General features: G+C 28.6%; 2 protein-coding genes across 4 annotated transcripts; both read left to right on the top strand.

Moving 5' to 3' along the window:
• Nucleotides 1–6,408: 6,408 nt before the first annotated feature.
• Nucleotides 6,409–12,236, top strand: LOC114408511. 3 transcript variants are annotated; one of them, XM_028371586.1, is made up of 7 exons: nt 6,413–6,845; nt 7,102–7,423; nt 8,035–8,145; nt 8,245–8,307; nt 8,447–8,527; nt 11,868–11,886; nt 12,122–12,236. In XM_028371586.1, exons 1-6 carry the CDS (start codon nt 6,574–6,576, stop codon nt 11,880–11,882), a joined length of 864 nt encoding a protein of 287 aa, XP_028227387.1. In that variant the 5' UTR covers nt 6,413–6,573; the 3' UTR covers nt 11,883–11,886; nt 12,122–12,236. The 3 variants fall into 3 exon arrangements, 2 of the variants coding, with proteins under 2 accessions (XP_028227385.1, XP_028227387.1); XM_028371584.1 differs by lacking the exons at nt 11,868–11,886; nt 12,122–12,236 and adding an exon at nt 8,664–8,833 and having other exon boundaries at nt 6,412–6,845; XR_003665899.1 differs by lacking the exons at nt 11,868–11,886; nt 12,122–12,236 and having other exon boundaries at nt 6,409–6,845; nt 7,277–8,145; nt 8,447–8,833.
• On the top strand, nt 12,122–16,268 carry LOC114408510 (catalase-4). Its single transcript, XM_028371583.1, has 8 exons — nt 12,122–12,242; nt 12,457–12,553; nt 13,311–13,588; nt 14,080–14,856; nt 15,045–15,134; nt 15,653–15,720; nt 15,814–15,907; nt 16,021–16,268. Exons 1-8 carry the CDS (start codon nt 12,228–12,230, stop codon nt 16,078–16,080), a joined length of 1,479 nt encoding a protein of 492 aa, XP_028227384.1. The 5' UTR covers nt 12,122–12,227; the 3' UTR covers nt 16,081–16,268.
• The last annotated feature ends 1,813 nt before the right edge of the window (nt 16,269–18,081 follow it).

Below are 18,081 nucleotides of genomic sequence, written 5' to 3'. Positions count from 1 at the left end.
GTATTAAACAACTTATAGCCAAAATCTTGTGCTACATATCTAACATACATGTTGTCTACCAATATTAATGATTTTGCTTAATTTATTTAACATGTTAACCCTATTTACTTTATAGAGGGTTTGAATGTTTCTAATTTTTATGCACAGGACATGTCATCGTTTGATTCAACCTTCAATAAACAAACAACAGAGAACTTGAGTGACAAGGTTGTTGATGAATATATGCTATGAAGCATCCATTGCGTCACCTTCTGTTTTTTGCTGTAAATATTAGTACTTCATCCCTTTTTTCGGCCAGAACCATCATTGTTGTCATTAAATGTTTCATAAAATAAAAAAATGATTATTTGCTTTAATGTGAGCTCAAAAGGTAATAAATGTTTCATAAAGTGTCAGCATGTTGTCTCAAATTACACATGCTCTAGTTTACAGTGGTTTGAATAAAATCTAAGATTCTTGAATAGAAAGAGAGAAATTTAGTGGCGGAATATTTAAATATAAGTTTGTTAAATTGTTTGGACAACATGTGATGCTTTTTAATATTCAGTTTTCTTAATACCTATTAAATGTTTCGGACAAATAATTATTTATGATTCAGAACTACTATAAAACATAAAAGTAAAATCAACGTAACGTGGTCATTATTGGCTTGAAGGACCCCTTCGGGTCAATTAAAAAACAAATTAAAATAGGAATTTTAAAACATAAAGGACTGAAAATTGGAAAATTACAAAAAAAATAGATAAAATGATATTTTTTCTATAATTTAGAATTACTATTATTTCAAAATGGCAAGAAGTTTTATGAAATATCTTTTTTCCTTATACAAAATTTATATAGATATATTTATCATCAAGAAAAATTTGAAAATATATCTATATCTCTATCTTTATATATGGGATTAACTAAGTTTTTATTATCTAAAATTTTTCAAAATTTAATTTTTAATCCTTAAATAAAAGTTTAACAAGTAAAAGTTCTTTAACTTCTTTTTCATTACCATTTTTAGTCCTTAATTTTTTATTTGATCGATCAAGATCACTAGATTTTTAGAAATTTTAATTTTTAGTCTTTAAATAAAATTTAAACTTTAAATTCATTATTTTTATTTATTTAATGAGATTTCAAGACTAAAAAGTAAAATTTAAAAAAATTTAAAGATTAAAAACCTTAATGAAAAAAGTTGAAGGACTTTGACCATTCAAATTTGTGGTCAAATTTTTGTTTAAAGACTAAAAATTGAATTTCAAAAAAGTTTAGAAATTAAAAACTTGATCAGCCTTATATATATAAAAGGAAAATGATAAAGGATTAATTTAAATCAACAAATAATTTTTTTCATAAATATAAATATAAATACTATGTTATAGTTAGAAGCATTTTGTGGATCACTTACACAAACAATTGGGAGAAATTTTCTTTTAAAATAAAGAAAAGTAATAAATATATTTTCAATTATCATTTATGCACATTTAACTAATAACGCGAAAGGAAAATAATAAAGGATTTTAATCATATTATATTTTCAATTTTGGTTCTTAATCAAAATAAACAAATTTGTATTTATGTAGTCAATCACGAATTTTAAAAGAAAATTAATAAGAATATTTTGTGTACAATTAATGATTTTTTTTATTTAAATTGATGAATAATTTATTATAACTTGCCCACCACTCATTTCAAGTTAATTTCTTTGTATGAAGTAATTGTTGTAATTACTTATTGATGAAAACACAATGCATAGTATCTTTCAACTCACAATATTGAGCGTAGAATTGATGGAATATGCACAGTATCACATTAATGGAAAACACACAATATCGAGTTTGATTGGAAACATTGTTTTCAATGGGAATAAAATTATGATAAAATTCTATTATTTTGGTAGAGAATAGAAGAGAGAGGACAAAATACATGTAAAAAAATTTAAGGAATCATGAGATGAAGTAGAAAATTAATGTTTAAACAATAATAAATATTGAGGTGTAAAATTAGGATTCAAAGTAGAATAAAGATGGGATTCAAAAATAAGGCTTAAAAAATAATGAAAGTGGATCGAAAAATATAGTTTTTTTTTTATTTTTATACAAAAAAAGATATTTTGGTAATTAAAATATATATAAAAAAGAGAAAAGGTATATTTGGTAAATTACGAGGTGTAAAATAGCAAAAGCCAAGCCCTTTTTAACAATCTTACTTGTAGGTTAACTATCAATTAATACTTAATTTTGAGCTTTTGTAAGTGCTATTGGGCACTTTTATTGAGAGATTTTTTTTTTACAAGCAAATAAATTTTGTTAAAATTCAATTTCAAGCACAAGCTGTGGCCAAAATGGGCCTATCAAAATAGCATACAATACATCTAATTATATTGAAAGATCTTTTAAATAATAAAAAAACACATACATCTAATTATCATTTCTCATATATGTATATAGTATAAATATGGAGAAAATTGATTGTCTTCTTATTTAAATATATTTTTTTCACTTTCAAACAAAAAAAAAATTGTCTCTTATTTTTTGTTGTTAATTTGTTTAAATAAAAAGTTGGTGTTACGTATTTTTATTTTTCTCGTCTTATTACTAATTTTAAATTTAATATTCTTATTAATAAAATAAATATTTTCATATTATTTTTGTAATATAATCATTAAGTATAGTGTAAATTGGACATGCCTTGAAAACTTATTCTTCATTTAATTTATAGCATCATAATGATAGATTTTTTTTATAGGGTAAATAAAATAAATATAATTTTCTTATTTTATTTTTTCCATTTTTTAAATATCTCGCATGATATGTAAATAAAGATATCATAAATGTTTTTATTTTTTAATTATGAACTTAAATGAGGATACAGTTTAAAAAAATAAAAATATGAGGTGTGAATAAATATATTAAATTGTAACTAATTTTACAAAAATACAAAATAAATAAACTTAACTGATTTTGACATTCATCTAAAAGAAAAAAAAACTTAGATAAAGGTAGAATTAGAAAAAAATGAAATAATATAGATAAAAACATGAGAGGGTTGATAGGCCATTCGTATATATATTACTATGTTCTGTCGTGTCACGGTTTTATAAATAATTTAAATCACTATTAAATCTGAATTCTACATTCACTCATTTTTGTCAATAATAAATTTTGAATAATTTATATCTCAAATGTTTGGGTAAATATTAATTTTCATTTTTGAATTTGTAAACATGTTAGGTTATTAAAAAATATGAAAAGTTAAAATTTTGTTCTTAAAATTGTAAAAAATGCGACAAGACAAATTAATTATACCATTAATTTTTTTGATTGACTCAAATTGTTGTATTTACATGACATTTTTGATGATGAAGTATCTATATGACATTTTTGATGATGATGTATTTACGGCGAATAAGTGTAAAAAAATTGACCTTTTTATTTGGTCTTTAAATTTAACCCCTTAGTAAGTTTTGGTTGATGAACATAATTACATACCATTTAGGATTCTTAAAAATACTTATGAATTTTTAATAAATGACATTTGTATAGTGATAATAATTATTTATGGTAATGAAAATTGAATGAAAATAATTGTCTAATATTGTAATTAGAAATATTATATTTTATATTTGAAATCACTATTAGTTTATTTATTATATTTTAATTAAGTTCAATTTTTAACAAATAACATTATAAACAGTGGCAAACAATAATACAAATGAATTAAAAATAAATAAACATATCATAAGAATCAAATTAAAAATATGTAATGTGTAAATATATAGATACTAACAACTAATTTATTTTTAAAAGTTTGTATGTTTATTTAACTAAAAAGGTAATTAAAAATAAAAGATACAAAATGAATAATTTTATTCGACCAAAATTTAAGATAAAATTAGATTTTTGTTCACCTTGACTAATATAATAAGTGAACTGTATTTTGTATTCAATTTTGTAGATAATATATATTGTATAGTGATAGACTATAACTACTTTCTCCATTAAGACTATAATGTGTGAAATATATTTTATGCTCAATTTTATAAGTTGTATATTTTAATTTATAATAAATTATGTCCTTTAATGTTGAGTTATTGAACAACAATATTAAAACTATAAAAGGGTACGTAAGAAAATATTCTAAGAATTTTGTTTTAAATGCTCTTTTATACTCAGTTGTTATAATGCGTTGAGTTTTATTAATTGTATTTTTGTTATTAATATTATTTCATAAAATATATTAATTAATTAATCTAACATTTTACACATTAATAAACATATAAGACAATAATTTAATTCGAGTAGAAGTGAAAAAATATAATAATGTCTATCATAATAATATTGTTGCATTTTAAGTGAAGAAGACATTTTAACGGAAAAGACCAATCCTAAGACTAAATTGTCACTTAGTGATCAATATTATGATAGACTAAAATATGTAAAACGTCCATCACAATAGAAGTGAAAAAAGTATGGTAATGTCTATCATAATAATTTTATGTAACAATAGACTTAATTGAAATTTTAAAAGTGTTTTTTGGAACTAAAATGATAACACATGTTAAGGTTAAAGAATAAAATGTCACTAAATGATCAAATTCATAGACTAAATGATAACAAGTTGTTAAGTTTAAAGAACAAATAAAAAAGTTAACTTTTTGATATGACAATCATTAACTGTGTCATCATCAAAAGTACCACATAAGTACAACCATTGCATTAACGGAATAGACCAGTTCTAGGACTAATTTGTTGCATTTTTTTATAAATTTGATGATAAAATTTTCATTTTTCATTTGAGACCTAATTGTCAATACCTAACAAGTCAAAGGACAAAAATGATTTAAATAAAATCCATTATCATGCTCATGATTACACATACTATGGAGTGTTTTTCTTTGTTTGGTTTATACATCAAGTTAATAAAATGTTAATACAATATTATTTTTCATTAATTAATTATAATCAAACAAATGTCTTTGTTTTTATTTTTCTTGATGAATATTAATAATCTGTTAATTTTCTACGTTGATAATATTTAAAAAATGATTTAGCTATAAATTTTGTAAAGGAAGTTTTGAACCCAAGTCAAGAGAGCTCCTCCTATTCTTCAAACTTGACCTTTTGTATCTCTTTATGTGAATTTGTTAGTAGACAACTCCTTCTCTTCTTCTTCATACATATCATCCACAGATTGTTTCTGTATACGGTGAGGGGAATGACATGAAGTATCACTCATGGTGAGTTAACAATGTGCATGGCTTTATCTCATCCATTCATACTGCATTCCCATTTTGTCCTTTACCATATCACCGTTCAGATGAAAACGCAACCGATACTCTCTAGATTCGCACAAGTTCACGACAGCGAGTCAACGACCAAAATGGTTAGAAACTTTTTAATTTGTGTGTTTCAAAATTTGGCATTTTTTTTCCTTTGACAGAAACTGAATCATGGCATTTCATTATTCAATAAGTAACTGAAATATCTAAGAAGAAATATATTGATTTTTTTATATATATCCAAAAATTTCAATATTAAAATCGATAATTCATACGATAAGACTCATTTGATTTTATACATTATTCAAATGTTTGAATTTGAATTTTCTAATAAATTCAGAACTTTTTCAAGGCATTACTAAAAAAATTACATAGTGTAGCATGACTGTATGAGATATCGTTACCTTGCAAGGGAGTGAACAATAGCATTTATTTGACTCTTAACAAATTTTATTTTATAATTTTTTTGTCTTAATCTTCTTGTTTATTAATAATTTTTTTTCAATTAATTTAAAATTTAATCAAAAAGATAAATAAAGTCTAACTATTTTAATCTTTAATTTTAGTTGGTAAGTTTTTACATTAAAGAATAATATATTCTATTGGAATAAATATAAATGTATTGAAAATACATGTGTGTCAACTAATTATAAATTATTTTTAGTGTAACTTTTAATGTAATAATCACTATAAAAATTAAGAATCTTATCATATATATATATATATTTTTTTGAATGCTTCTAATTTTATATTTTTTTTTATTAAAAATGAATATGAAGAAAAACAATTCATTTTGGTTTTTTATATTTTAAACAAACTTTAAAATAAAATTTAGTATATAAATTTTAATAAAAAAAGCATGTGATTATATAAAATATATAATTTAATTATAATATTTTGACCACTACTAGAAAAAGATGTTTTTACGACAGCAATTTTACGACGGTTCCTTTGGAACCGCCTTAGAAAACGAGTTAATGGTATCTTTATAATTATCTTGTTTTATTATGTACATTCTAAGACGGTTATCAATAACCGCCTTAGAATGTGTGTTGGTCAGAGAAAATAACGACGGGTTTTTTTAAAAAAACGTCGTTATCTCAATTGAATTTAATTAAATTAAAAGCGCAGTAGCTAGCCCTAAATATGAGTCGTCATCCACGCGCAGCAGCTAAACCGCGATCTCTCGAACTCTTGAGGGGCGTTTCCACTTCTTGTTTGAGGGGCGTTTCCACTTCTTGTTAGAGGCGGCTTCTTTCTCGTTGGATGAGCTGGTTGATATTTTGAACGTGCCAGTGGCCTTGATGATAGCCGACTCGGCGTGCTCCAAGAGCCACCGGATGGTCTTGCCGTCGAACTTGTGGTCGATCTCTTGGGTCAGCTGGAAGATCCGGGCGACGCAGGCGTTGGTCTACGGCATTGGTCTCTCCGAGGAGAGACATGGCCAAGCTGCAGGTCGGCGTCTCCTTGGTCTGGTGCGAGGGCAACCGTTGTGTGACGACGGACAACTCTTCTCTGCCATGGTGGTTCGCAAGCCGTTGGGCACTGAATTGTTAACAAAGGCAAACTTCAATTGGTAATCCATCTTGATTTTCTCTGTAATTATTGTATAAAGAACACGTCTTCTATTGGGTATTCTTCTGATGTTTCCCTGAAGTATCCTTCTTGTTTTAGCCTTGAGTTGTTACTGGCTTTGAAATACAATTTGTTTGTGCTATGCGGCTTGTTTTGCTCTCGCTAACTAGTTGTTCGACAAAATGCATGAACTAATAAAAAGTTGGTAATTAAGAAATTGTTCCTTAGTTTTAGTGTTTTTTTTTTTTACTTTTCAGGAAAATAACTTGGGCCTCAAAGCTTGAGAAGTGTTATTGCATCGTTGTTCTACCACAAAATGAGTTGGAAGTGAAAGCAGAAGACACAACATACACTATACCATGCCTTCTGCTCCTTCCAAACTCTACGCAGGTTCTCTGCATTCTCTCAATCCCTTATTCACTATATATGCAGGGTCCGATGTTTTGGGCGATGATGATATCAGAGCAGAAGGTGGCTCATTTGGCATTGAAGCCGTTGGGGAGGAACAATGCAATTGATGGAACGTGTGGAGTTGGAACGAAAGAACCCCAGCTTATTTTCGCTTCTGCAGACAGTGAGGAAATTGTTGATGATTAAACTTACTTTTAAATTAGCAAGATATATAGCTTTTCTTTTCTTTCTGTTTGGTCCCTACTTAATTATGATTTTAATTTATTTGGGCTTAGAACAAGTTTATTAATTGTTTGGGCTTACAAATGTGCCCGTTACAAATACCAAGTGAGCAATCTATTTCCCAAAACTGTTTGAGCTATATTTACAACAATAATTTGCATCATACATGCGTACTCCCATGATAAGGTTATTACTTTAATATCTGAAAATTAAATTTATTATTTTCTAATTATTTACTTTGAAGATTTAGTCATCATGAAGAGTGATTTTGAAAGTTTGTTTCCCTACATGATTGATTGATTGTGTTCGATGTTGCTTTCATAATGAAGTCCAATTCTATCACATTGTTGACTTATCACTTCAAGAACAAGTGAAACTATATGCAGGTGAAAGCATAGCTTCAAGTTGACACATCACATAGAGGAACTGAGGAACATATAATGGGTTTCTCTGTTTTACACCTTATTTCATTGTTGCTTCTTTGGTATTTTTTGCTTGTGCCAGTTATGCTTATAAATTTCAGTGGTTTTTTAAGTTTTGTCTTTTCTTTGTTGCAGTCTTATATTGTATACTTAGGATCACATTCTCATGGCCCAAACCCTTCAGCAAGTGATCTTGAGTCTGCAACGAATTCCCATTACAAATTATTAGGCTCACACTTGGGGAAGGTACATATATAGAATTTGTCAAATTAAATGTGACTTCTCTGTGAGAAATTAAAAAAAGAAGATTGATTTTACTTTGAAATCAATGAATTACCATTGCAGGAGTGGAATGCTTCGGGGCCTATGCACGTGGATTTGCTAGAGGGTGCCTTGCAACGCCAAACAGTGAGTGAAGAATGCATGTTAATCAATTCATGATTATAATGATAATTTTATTTAAATGTTAAAAAAATTAGGTTGAGTTGGCATGCTTTTTGTGTCTCTAGTTGTTTTAAGATTACCAATTGTTTATTTATTCTTTCAGTCAGTTGAACTCCAAACTAATCTCTGGTCTCCCTGGCTTTCCAAGGATGGAAGTCTTGTACTGAGCGTCCAAAACCACCTTGTGAGTTCAAATTGAATATTGAATTTCATTTTCTTTTACACATTGGACATTTATTTCTCAAGAAAACGAGGGCTCTGTTATCTGTTGGTAGTGTCTGGTATTTTACATGTTTCTTTTTACTTATAATTTCTTGCAGCACTACCTGAAAAGTCATGGGGTTATATCCCAGGGCTATAGCTCTCCCTGGTATTTTACATGTTTCTTTTTACTTATAATTTCTTGTTGATGATGGGCATACAGAGTAAATATTTTATATTATTATTTGATCATCAATTATCAGTATGTTAAGATCGTTATTTTTTTGCATTATTTACTTTTAAAATTACATATGGAGTAATTTGTAATAAGTTGACAGTATTTATTTATTTTTATATTAGGAGGAAAGACAACTTAAAAAACAATTCCTAAATTGGGGCCTAACATTATAGTGAAATCGAATGAAGCTCCATTCCATTGTTTGGAAAAAAGGACAAAATATAATAAACTAAAACTTTATAAACACTCTATTATCCTTGTTTTAAAATAACTTTATATATACAAAATTAGTAGTAATTCAAATAAACCAAATCATTTTTTATTGGTAAAAGGGTCTCAAAAGACAACCAAGAAATTAAACAAAATTAGTGTATGGAGGCAGTGATTGCACTGTCAACCAGTAGAGATACTTAGATAAAGATCACCGAAGTAAAATGTCTATACAATATCAAATGAAAAAAATGTAAACTGAAATTATCATTTCCTTCGTGCACTAATCAAATATATATTGATAAAATTGTAATGATATATTTATGATTAACTAAGAGTAGCCTTGCAATTGCCAATAACTCCAAGTCAACTAGTTGCATCTCTTGTCCTCAACAACTCACTCAAAGTGCTTAAATAATTGAAAAATATCTACATTCGATTCCATACAATATTTGAAATGAGAATTTAAGCTTCGTTGAGTTGAGTACTCCGCATCCCAAATGTGAATGTTTGCTTCATCTAACACAACAATCATTTTTCTTTTACTGCATGAACTTGTTTGATCTAGTTATTTTCATGAACATTTCTAAGATCAATATTTAGGCCAAAGTGCTTAATTCTCTTTTAAAAAAAACCTTTTCCTTTCACCAAGTTGCCAAGATGTTTAATTTTATTTTGTAACAAGTGTCAAGTACACAAATCATGTCGAGTCTTAGGCATTGCCTCAATAAGTGTCTCAACCATTGCCTAGTCATGACTTCGTTTGAGTTTTTTACGACTGTGTATTTATAAGAATATATATCTCAAACAACCATTTAAATGATTCAATTATTTTATCATAGGACAATATTGCTTTGAAAATTATCGCACCCCCATAGTAGTTGAAAATGGAAAACAAAGCAAATGACCTGTTTGTACCGTTGGCATAATATGTAATATCCATTGAAATAATGTCACCAAAATAGCCATAATCTAATATCATATTTGCATTAACCCAAAATACATCTGTGATTCGTTTATGCATATCCATTTAGTATGCATGAAACAAAGATGAAATCTCTAACAATTATTGCAAAAAAGATGTCCAACTTTACCATATACTATGAACATAAAACTGAAGTGCTTGAGCTTTATGTGCCCAGGAACATCTCATTTATTAAATAAGTGTCTCGGTCATTACCTAGTCATTTATTAATAACTTTTTGAGTAATATTGTTAAGATTTGTACGCTGTTAATTAATTAATAATCAATATATATACACAATAAGTTTGATATCATTTAAAAAAATGATCTAAAAAGTTGTACCTTACATGATTTCAAATTAATGATTAAAAATATAATTTGTTTACATTATTAATGCTTAAAAATTAAACTCTATATTTTTTTTGAAAATTAAAATAAAAAAAAGAGTAGGAAAAGCTCGAAGGTTGGCATGACATGCACCCTGACCCCAAAGCAAAATTTGTCTCTTTGGGTGCATCTAAGGACCGTCATGAATCTGTGATTTATGCAGCTTCTAAATAATTCTATAGAATTTCATCCACAAAAAATTATACTAATTTGTTATAAAGTATAATGAGAGGAGTTGTAAGAAAAATTTATACCATGAAGAGAAATAGAAAAAAATATAAAATAATTGATGAGATAAAGATATGAAAAATATTATGTTTTTTTTATAATTTAAAATTGTAAGTGATTCTTTTCAAATTGAGTGATTTAATCTATAATTTTGGTGGGAGCACACGTTTCAAGGAATTTAGGTAGCGTGTCATGTTAGGAATGGTCCATGTCACCATCTCAGAAATTGTTGCTAAGGCTAAACATAGAAGTAAACGCCGGAAACAAAGATAAGGAACCATGAGTGCATGACGTTCTCAAATATTTTAACGATTTTTCTCAACTTAATCCAACTCTCTCGAGTCTCCACTCTTATCTATCGTTTTTTCATTCCCACCATAAAATATTACTAATTGATTAATAATAATAATCATAATAGTTGTGGTCCTTAGCTGTTACATTCCATAAAATATCCGCTATAAGTTCGCGTATTCATCAATGGTAGTGTCCTAAATTTGAGTTTAAGAAAAGAAAAAAGTGAAATAAAATGGACATAAAATATAATTAAACTCAAATTTATTGTCACCCGTTAAAACAATCCATTTTCCATCATTATCATCCTACATTTCATAGTTTCATACTGTTATGAACATGATATATGCAGACAAATTTTTTAATAGAAAGTTAAAAAATGATGACAGTTATTATGATAATTAAGTAATAGTTATTGAATTTTTTAGAATACATAAAATAATAATAATATTAGTTATTTATATATATTTTTAAAACACTTAACACTTTTTTTAATGTGATAAACATTTAATACATTTAAATCTTTATATAGTTGCTAAAATGTATTTACATTCTTTTTTATCTATTTTAAAAAATTAATAACATAATTGATTAGAAATTAAAAATTAAATATAAAAGTTACAAATTTATTTATAGAAAAACCTATATATATTATTATAAAATTGAAATATGTAGTTGAATTTTTAATGTAAATTCTTATTAGAAGTATAAATGTATAATAATAAAAATAAGCCGTTTTCGTTTCTTTTTCTTGATAAGTATAGACGTATAGTATGAAATTTAGAAAGTTATCAATTTAAACGAAAAATAGCTGAATGTGCTTTTAATTATTTTGAAAATTATTAAAATGATAAATTTGAAACTCGTCAAAGAATTAAATGTTTATGATCTTTTAGTTTTTTTAATGCTCGATTTGACTTTGATATTTTTCATTCCTTCACGTTTTTACTTTTTAGTTATTACACACAGAAGTTCTAACTCTTTGATAAATTGTTTGTTCGACAGGAAAGGAAAAATTAAGGAGGTAGAAAATTTTAATTTTTAAATTGAAAAAAATGATCTTTTTAATTTAAATTTTTTAAAACAGACTTTTTCTTTAACTAAGAAATATTATAATTTATTTTTGTTTTTATCTTATTTTCCGTGTCCAATAAGGCTATAACTTCTGTCCGTCTCGTGAAAATTCACTGATGATATTATTATATTTATAAAAATACAAAGAAGACAATTAAGGAATTTGTTTTGAAAAAAAAAAATAGTGAGAAAAGAGGGAAAGTCTTTATAAGGCGGTAAGACTCGCCATTACCACACGAAGTGATATAGCGTTGCCATTCTCATCCTCTTCTTTCTCTCTCTACCATTGCCATGGATCCCTACAAGGTATTGCTATTCTCTTCTTTTATTGCCTTATGTTTTCCGATTACACCATTAGCAAAATCTCTATATCTTCTTAGCTTTCATTTGTTCAACTCTTGATTAATACTATCTAAACTAAAACTTATGATGAACTCTTTGGAATTTGAGCAACTACTGTGGTGTGAATCGATTATTAGACTCTGTTTGCTTACCACCACCAGTGTTTTATATGATGCAGCACCGGCCATCCAGCGCCTTCAATTCTCCCTTCTGGACTACAAATTCTGGTGCTCCTATTTGGAACAACAACTCCTCTTTAACCGTTGGAGCTAGAGGTATCATTCTTAGCTGAAATTATTTGAATGATATCTTGTTTGATGAAACTGTTCAACTTTCTCTTGATTTCATTCCAGTGAAGTAGACTAGAGGTAAACAATATAATTTCACGGGTTTTATTGTGTAGTAAGTGCTAAAAGTAATAAAATTATAGAACTAATCCCTCAAATATTGAACATCCACCAGTTGGTATATTTCACTAACGTTCAGGACTAATTTTATAGATTTTTAATTAGTTAGGGGACTACTTATAACTTATTATGATTTCTAATACTCGACAGACTACTTAAATAATTTTCTTACTTTTAAGGACCATTTAGGAGAGAGATATACTTTAGGGATGAAACTGAGTTAAAACCATATGTAAATGACACTGGTTTTTGTAATTAGCTATTAGTATTGGTAATTAGAGCTTACTGAGTATTCAGAATGCAACATCAAGTGGCACAGATTGATTTTTTGCTTTATTCCTACCATAGAGATTATGCATGTTGGTGCCTAGTTTAATATTTTTTTTCATTTAACTATGTTGTAGCATGTTAGCTACGATTAAGTAGAAAAAAGATTGAGTGTTTTTATTAGTGGAGGAATACCTAGGTCACTTCCATTTCCCTTTTTTTTTCTGATTTTTTTTTGGTTCTGATGGGGTGGTGGCTTATTTATCTGTTTGTGTCACTCTGTTGTATGTAGCTAGGATTTAATTTGGATGAATATTATTTAATCAGAATATTTATATTACTTGACGCCTTTTGGCAGGTCCAATTCTGCTGGAGGATTATCATCTTGTGGAGAAGCTTGCAAATTTTGATAGGGAACGTATCCCAGAACGTGTTGTCCATGCCAGGGGCGCTAGTGCAAAGGGTTTCTTTGAGGTCACCCATGACATTTCTCACCTGACATGTGCAGATTTCCTTCGAGCCCCTGGAGTTCAGACGCCTGTAATTGTTCGTTTCTCAACTGTCATTCATGAGCGTGGTAGCCCTGAAACCTTGAGGGACCCTCGAGGTTTTGCCGTGAAGTTTTACACCAGAGAGGTAAAGATTTATGAGTATATAGCATAATTTAAAACTATCTCCCACTTTCAGTGAATAAATATGATTACTGTAATTGTTTAGATTTCTCATGTCTTTTAAAGAATGTTTAACTATTCATTTTGTACCTATTTCAATTTTTAGTCTCTATATGACAAAATTGTAAGTTTAAGTCACTAGACATTGTTTTGTAGTGGTTTATTATTGTCAGAAAGTTTTTGTCGTGGTTTTATACCACCATACAAAAAATCTCCGCTGTTATTGTTAGGGACTAAAGCTTAAACTTTTATGCATGTATAGAGACTAAAACAATTTTTTCATATAGAGACAACTAATAGGACCAAATGAATAGTTTAATCTTTAAAGAAATTCTCACTGTAACTGATGGTTCTAGTTGAGTTTCTGAAATGCTATAAAGTTTTGAAAAGAAGGTGATATGGTAATGGTAGTAGTTTGGTATTGTACATGATTCCTAATTTTACTTTGTGAAACAGGGTAACTTTGACCTTGTTGGAAACAACCTTCCCGTCTTCTTTGTACGTGATGGCATGAAGTTTCCAGATATGGTTCATGCTCTTAAACCCAATCCCAAGAACCACATCCAGGAGAATTGGAGGATCCTTGACTTCTTCTCTCACTTTCCAGAAAGCCTTCACATGTTCACCTTTTTATTTGATGATTTGGGTGTTCCACAAGATTACAGGCATATGGATGGTTTTGGAGTTAACACATACACACTGATCAACAAGGCTGGGAAAGCAGTGTATGTGAAATTTCACTGGAAGACCACTAGTGGTATAAAGTGTCTATTGGAGGAAGAGGCCATTAAGGTGGGAGGAGCCAACCACAGCCATGCCACTCAAGACCTTCATGATTCAATTGCTGCTGGTAACTATCCTGAGTGGAAACTGTTCGTTCAGACAATAGATCCTGAGCATGAAGACAAATTTGACTTTGACCCTCTTGATGTTACTAAGACTTGGCCTGAGGACATTATACCCTTGCAGCCTGTTGGTCGCTTGGTCCTGAATAAAAACATAGATAATTTCTTTGCTGAGAATGAACAACTTGCATTTTGCCCTGCCATTGTGGTTCCTGGTGTATACTACTCAGATGATAAGATGCTTCAGACCAGGATATTCTCTTATGCTGATTCACAAAGGCACAGACTTGGACCAAACTATCTGCAACTTCCTGCTAATGCTCCCAAGTGTGCTCACCACAATAATCATCATGAAGGTTTCATGAATTTCATTCACAGGGATGAGGAGGTAAGTTAATGTTTAATTTCTTATATTTTCTTATTTGTTTTCTGTTTGAAAATCTGGTTGCCTTGTTAACTACTTAGTGCTGTTAGATTATTCATGCACATGCTGATTGGGTAATATTGCTGCCTATTCTTTTGTCATTATTCAGTATTCACATTTTTTTCTTGTGACTGAGCTCTGCAAATTTATAGGTCAATTACTTCCCTTCAAGGTATGATCCTGTTCGTCATGCAGAAAGGTTCCCCATACCTCCTGCTATCTGCAGTGGAAGGCGTGAAAAGGTTAGTTTTGATCAATTGCTTAATATGAAAACGTGGAACATCTGTTAGCGAAAGAATCCACCTGCCATGGGTTTCAGTTTAGATTGCAAAGTTCATTTCAGTTTTTGTTTGCTAAGAAACCTAACCACACATTTTAGAATTCTAATAAAAATTTCTAAAACATTCAAAGCATTAGACAAAATGTATATTTCTTTGATATGGTTTTCTAATTTAATCTTCTGTATGTAAAGTACACTTTGTAAAATTGATCTGACTAGAAAGGAAGCAAATAAATGGACCCGCAACCACAACATTGCTTAAATGTTTCTTTATTGTTAATAAAGTTAGGTGTCAATCAACGCAAGATTAGGCTGTGTTTATTTTAAACATTACTTTTGGATAGAAGAGATTAATTATTAATGCTTTATAAAACAAATGATAAGATGTTGATAAACAATAAATAACACTGGTAAACTGTTGAAATGCTGCCTATATTAATTAGTGCAAGAAGGTATGAACAACTCTACTTCTTACTGCAGTGTGGAATTGAGAAGGAGAACAACTTCAAGCAGCCCGGAGAGAGATACCGGTCTTGGGCACCTGACAGGTTCCTGTTATAAAATATGATATGATCAATGTGAAATGTGTTTGGTGATGTCTAATGTTGGGTTCTTTCTGCTGGTTTTTTACTAATTTGCAGGCAAGATAGATTTGCTCGCCGATGGGTTGATGCTTTATCTGACCCACGGGTCACCCATGAGATCCGCAGTGTCTGGATATCATACTGGTCTCAGGTGAGATTATAAGATTTAGATTTAAGACATGCTAATTTGTCACTATAGAAACTACTGGGTCGAGTGTAAATGAATCTGCATGGTTTGCTCACATGATCGGGATTGTCATGCAGGCTGACCGTTCTCTAGGCCAAAAGATAGCTTCTCATCTCAGCACGAGGCCAAATATTTAATGTTGTTGCCAACTCCAGAATGATTGTTAGAGTTGCAGACGTGCAAAGAGTACGATAAGGATGTGATTTTGGATTACCTGAAAGAACTAATCCTTTTCTTGCAATATTATGTTGTGTGTACCCATAACTCCATGAATGCAACTCGTTGACCTATCTCAATAAATGCCGTTTGTATTTGTTAGTATTTATATACCTTTTCGGCATGTTTCCTGCTGTTATGGTATATGTTGCATCAATCTTCACATGAAATCTTCGCTGATGCATTCTAATAAGAGTAACTATATTACCTAGGGTAAATATCTTATTGAGACCTATCATTTCTCTTTTTGTTTATTTTCTTATTACTTAATATTATTTATCACATTCCTTCAAAAAAAAAATAATCATTTATCACATTACAGATTACAGTTTTACACTTTTATCCCTTTTTTTGTGTGCTTTATCTCAAGCATAAAAAAATATAAAAATTCTTTGGCTCATTACTGTGAAGATGATCATCAAGGATTTCAAGTGCCTCATTTGAATTAAAGCTAACGAGCTTCTAAACGTTGGCGGGCCTGCGTCTGAGTTAACATGAGTATCAGATTTTATGAATTGCTCCCTTTGTCTCATTTATTTGTTATTTGTAGACTATTGTCTCAAATTATTTGATATTTTATAATATTAAGAAGCATAAAAATTTTAATAGACGTTTATTGTAAATATTAAAGTATTCTACTATTAATTGATAAAAAAACATGTTTAGTGTACAAGTTTTAAAGTGGTTATTAAAGTATTTTAATGAGAATTTCTTACGTCAGTTTCTTATGTTAGTTCAATTTTTCTCTAATAGTAATAAATTTTACAAAATTTCAAAAAACTTACACTTTTATATTTTTTTATTTTCACTTAGTTATGATGTTGATATTTGTCAAATAAATATTATTTTTTATTACTAAAAAGCAATTTCTTGTCGAAGATATAAATATTATTTTTAAGAAATTCTTCATATCACATAGATTTCCTCCAATAAAAAAAATCATAACAAATAGTTCCTTTACTTAAGAAATCCTTCAAAAAGTTACTATTAAAAATATTCTTATAGAGTCAATCAATTTGCTATGTCTGAGAAGTGTATAAAAACCTTTTATAGTATCAATATATATGATTTAGGAATGTACATCAATTGGTTTGGGTCAAATTTGATTAAATCCCGTTGCTTGGATAGATGAAATACCTTTATTTGAGTTAGGTTAGATAAATTTGCACCTTTTTTTCGTCAAAACTAACCCAATTAATAATGAGTTGATTTCATTTGGGTCTATCGGGTTCAAAAAGTTAAAATTTGTTTTAAAATTTTTGAAAAATTATAAATAAATAATTATAAAATATGAAAATAAAGTGTCGCATTGACGAATTTGATTATAGGATTCATAAGTTTAAAAGTAAACACTCATTGTGTAAACCAAAGACTTCATGTTTGAATGGATTTGATGAGATTTCACTAAACAGTTATGAAATTATTTTATTGTGGGAATTATCATAGTTAATTGTCTTCTTAATATGTCTATTATTTTTTTAGGAATAAAAAAGTTTAAAATAATTCTCATATTTTGTTTAATCAATTGAATTCATAATATGTATATATTATTTGATCTTAAATGATAAAGAAAACGAGATGAATAGAATTTATAATGTGTTAGTATTTTTTTTTTTAGGTATGATGCCAATTTTTCTTCTTTTACAGAGTAAGAAAAATAAACAATAGCTACGGGCAGATAAAACCTACATTAAAGACATTCACTAACAACAATAGTCTCATCTCAACAAGAGTAGAAACCATAGTACATAACCCATTTAAGGAAGAAGAACCTAGGCGAGCTAGCTAGCTAGCACATTGTTTTGCTTCTTGAAGCCACGGTGAAGTATGATATTAGTTTTTTTATTTATTAAGAACCAGTACATTTGAGACATTGATTAATGAATTAAACAAAAAAAAATATCTATTATGTAAATCATAAA

Source organism: Glycine soja, chromosome 4 (assembly GCF_004193775.1).
Source record: "Glycine soja cultivar W05 chromosome 4, ASM419377v2, whole genome shotgun sequence".
Taxonomy (NCBI): Eukaryota; Viridiplantae; Streptophyta; class Magnoliopsida; order Fabales; family Fabaceae; genus Glycine; species Glycine soja.
This window is presented reverse-complemented; position numbering and strand designations above follow the sequence as displayed.

Excerpts from the sequence above, each read along its gene's own strand:
- LOC114408511 (XM_028371584.1), top strand. The coding sequence starts at position 6,574 with ATGATAGCCGACTCGGCGTGCTCCAAGAGCCACCGGATGGTCTTGCCG. Across the intron at positions 8,308-8,446 it reads GTGCCTTGCAACGCCAAACA|TCAGTTGAACTCCAAACTAA; the intron begins GTGAGTGAAGAA and ends TTATTCTTTCAG. Across the intron at positions 8,528-8,663 it reads TGAGCGTCCAAAACCACCTT|CACTACCTGAAAAGTCATGG; the intron begins GTGAGTTCAAAT and ends AATTTCTTGCAG.
- LOC114408510 (XM_028371583.1), top strand. Across the intron at positions 15,135-15,652 it reads GCAGTGGAAGGCGTGAAAAG|TGTGGAATTGAGAAGGAGAA; the intron begins GTTAGTTTTGAT and ends TTCTTACTGCAG. Across the intron at positions 15,721-15,813 it reads CGGTCTTGGGCACCTGACAG|GCAAGATAGATTTGCTCGCC; the intron begins GTTCCTGTTATA and ends ACTAATTTGCAG.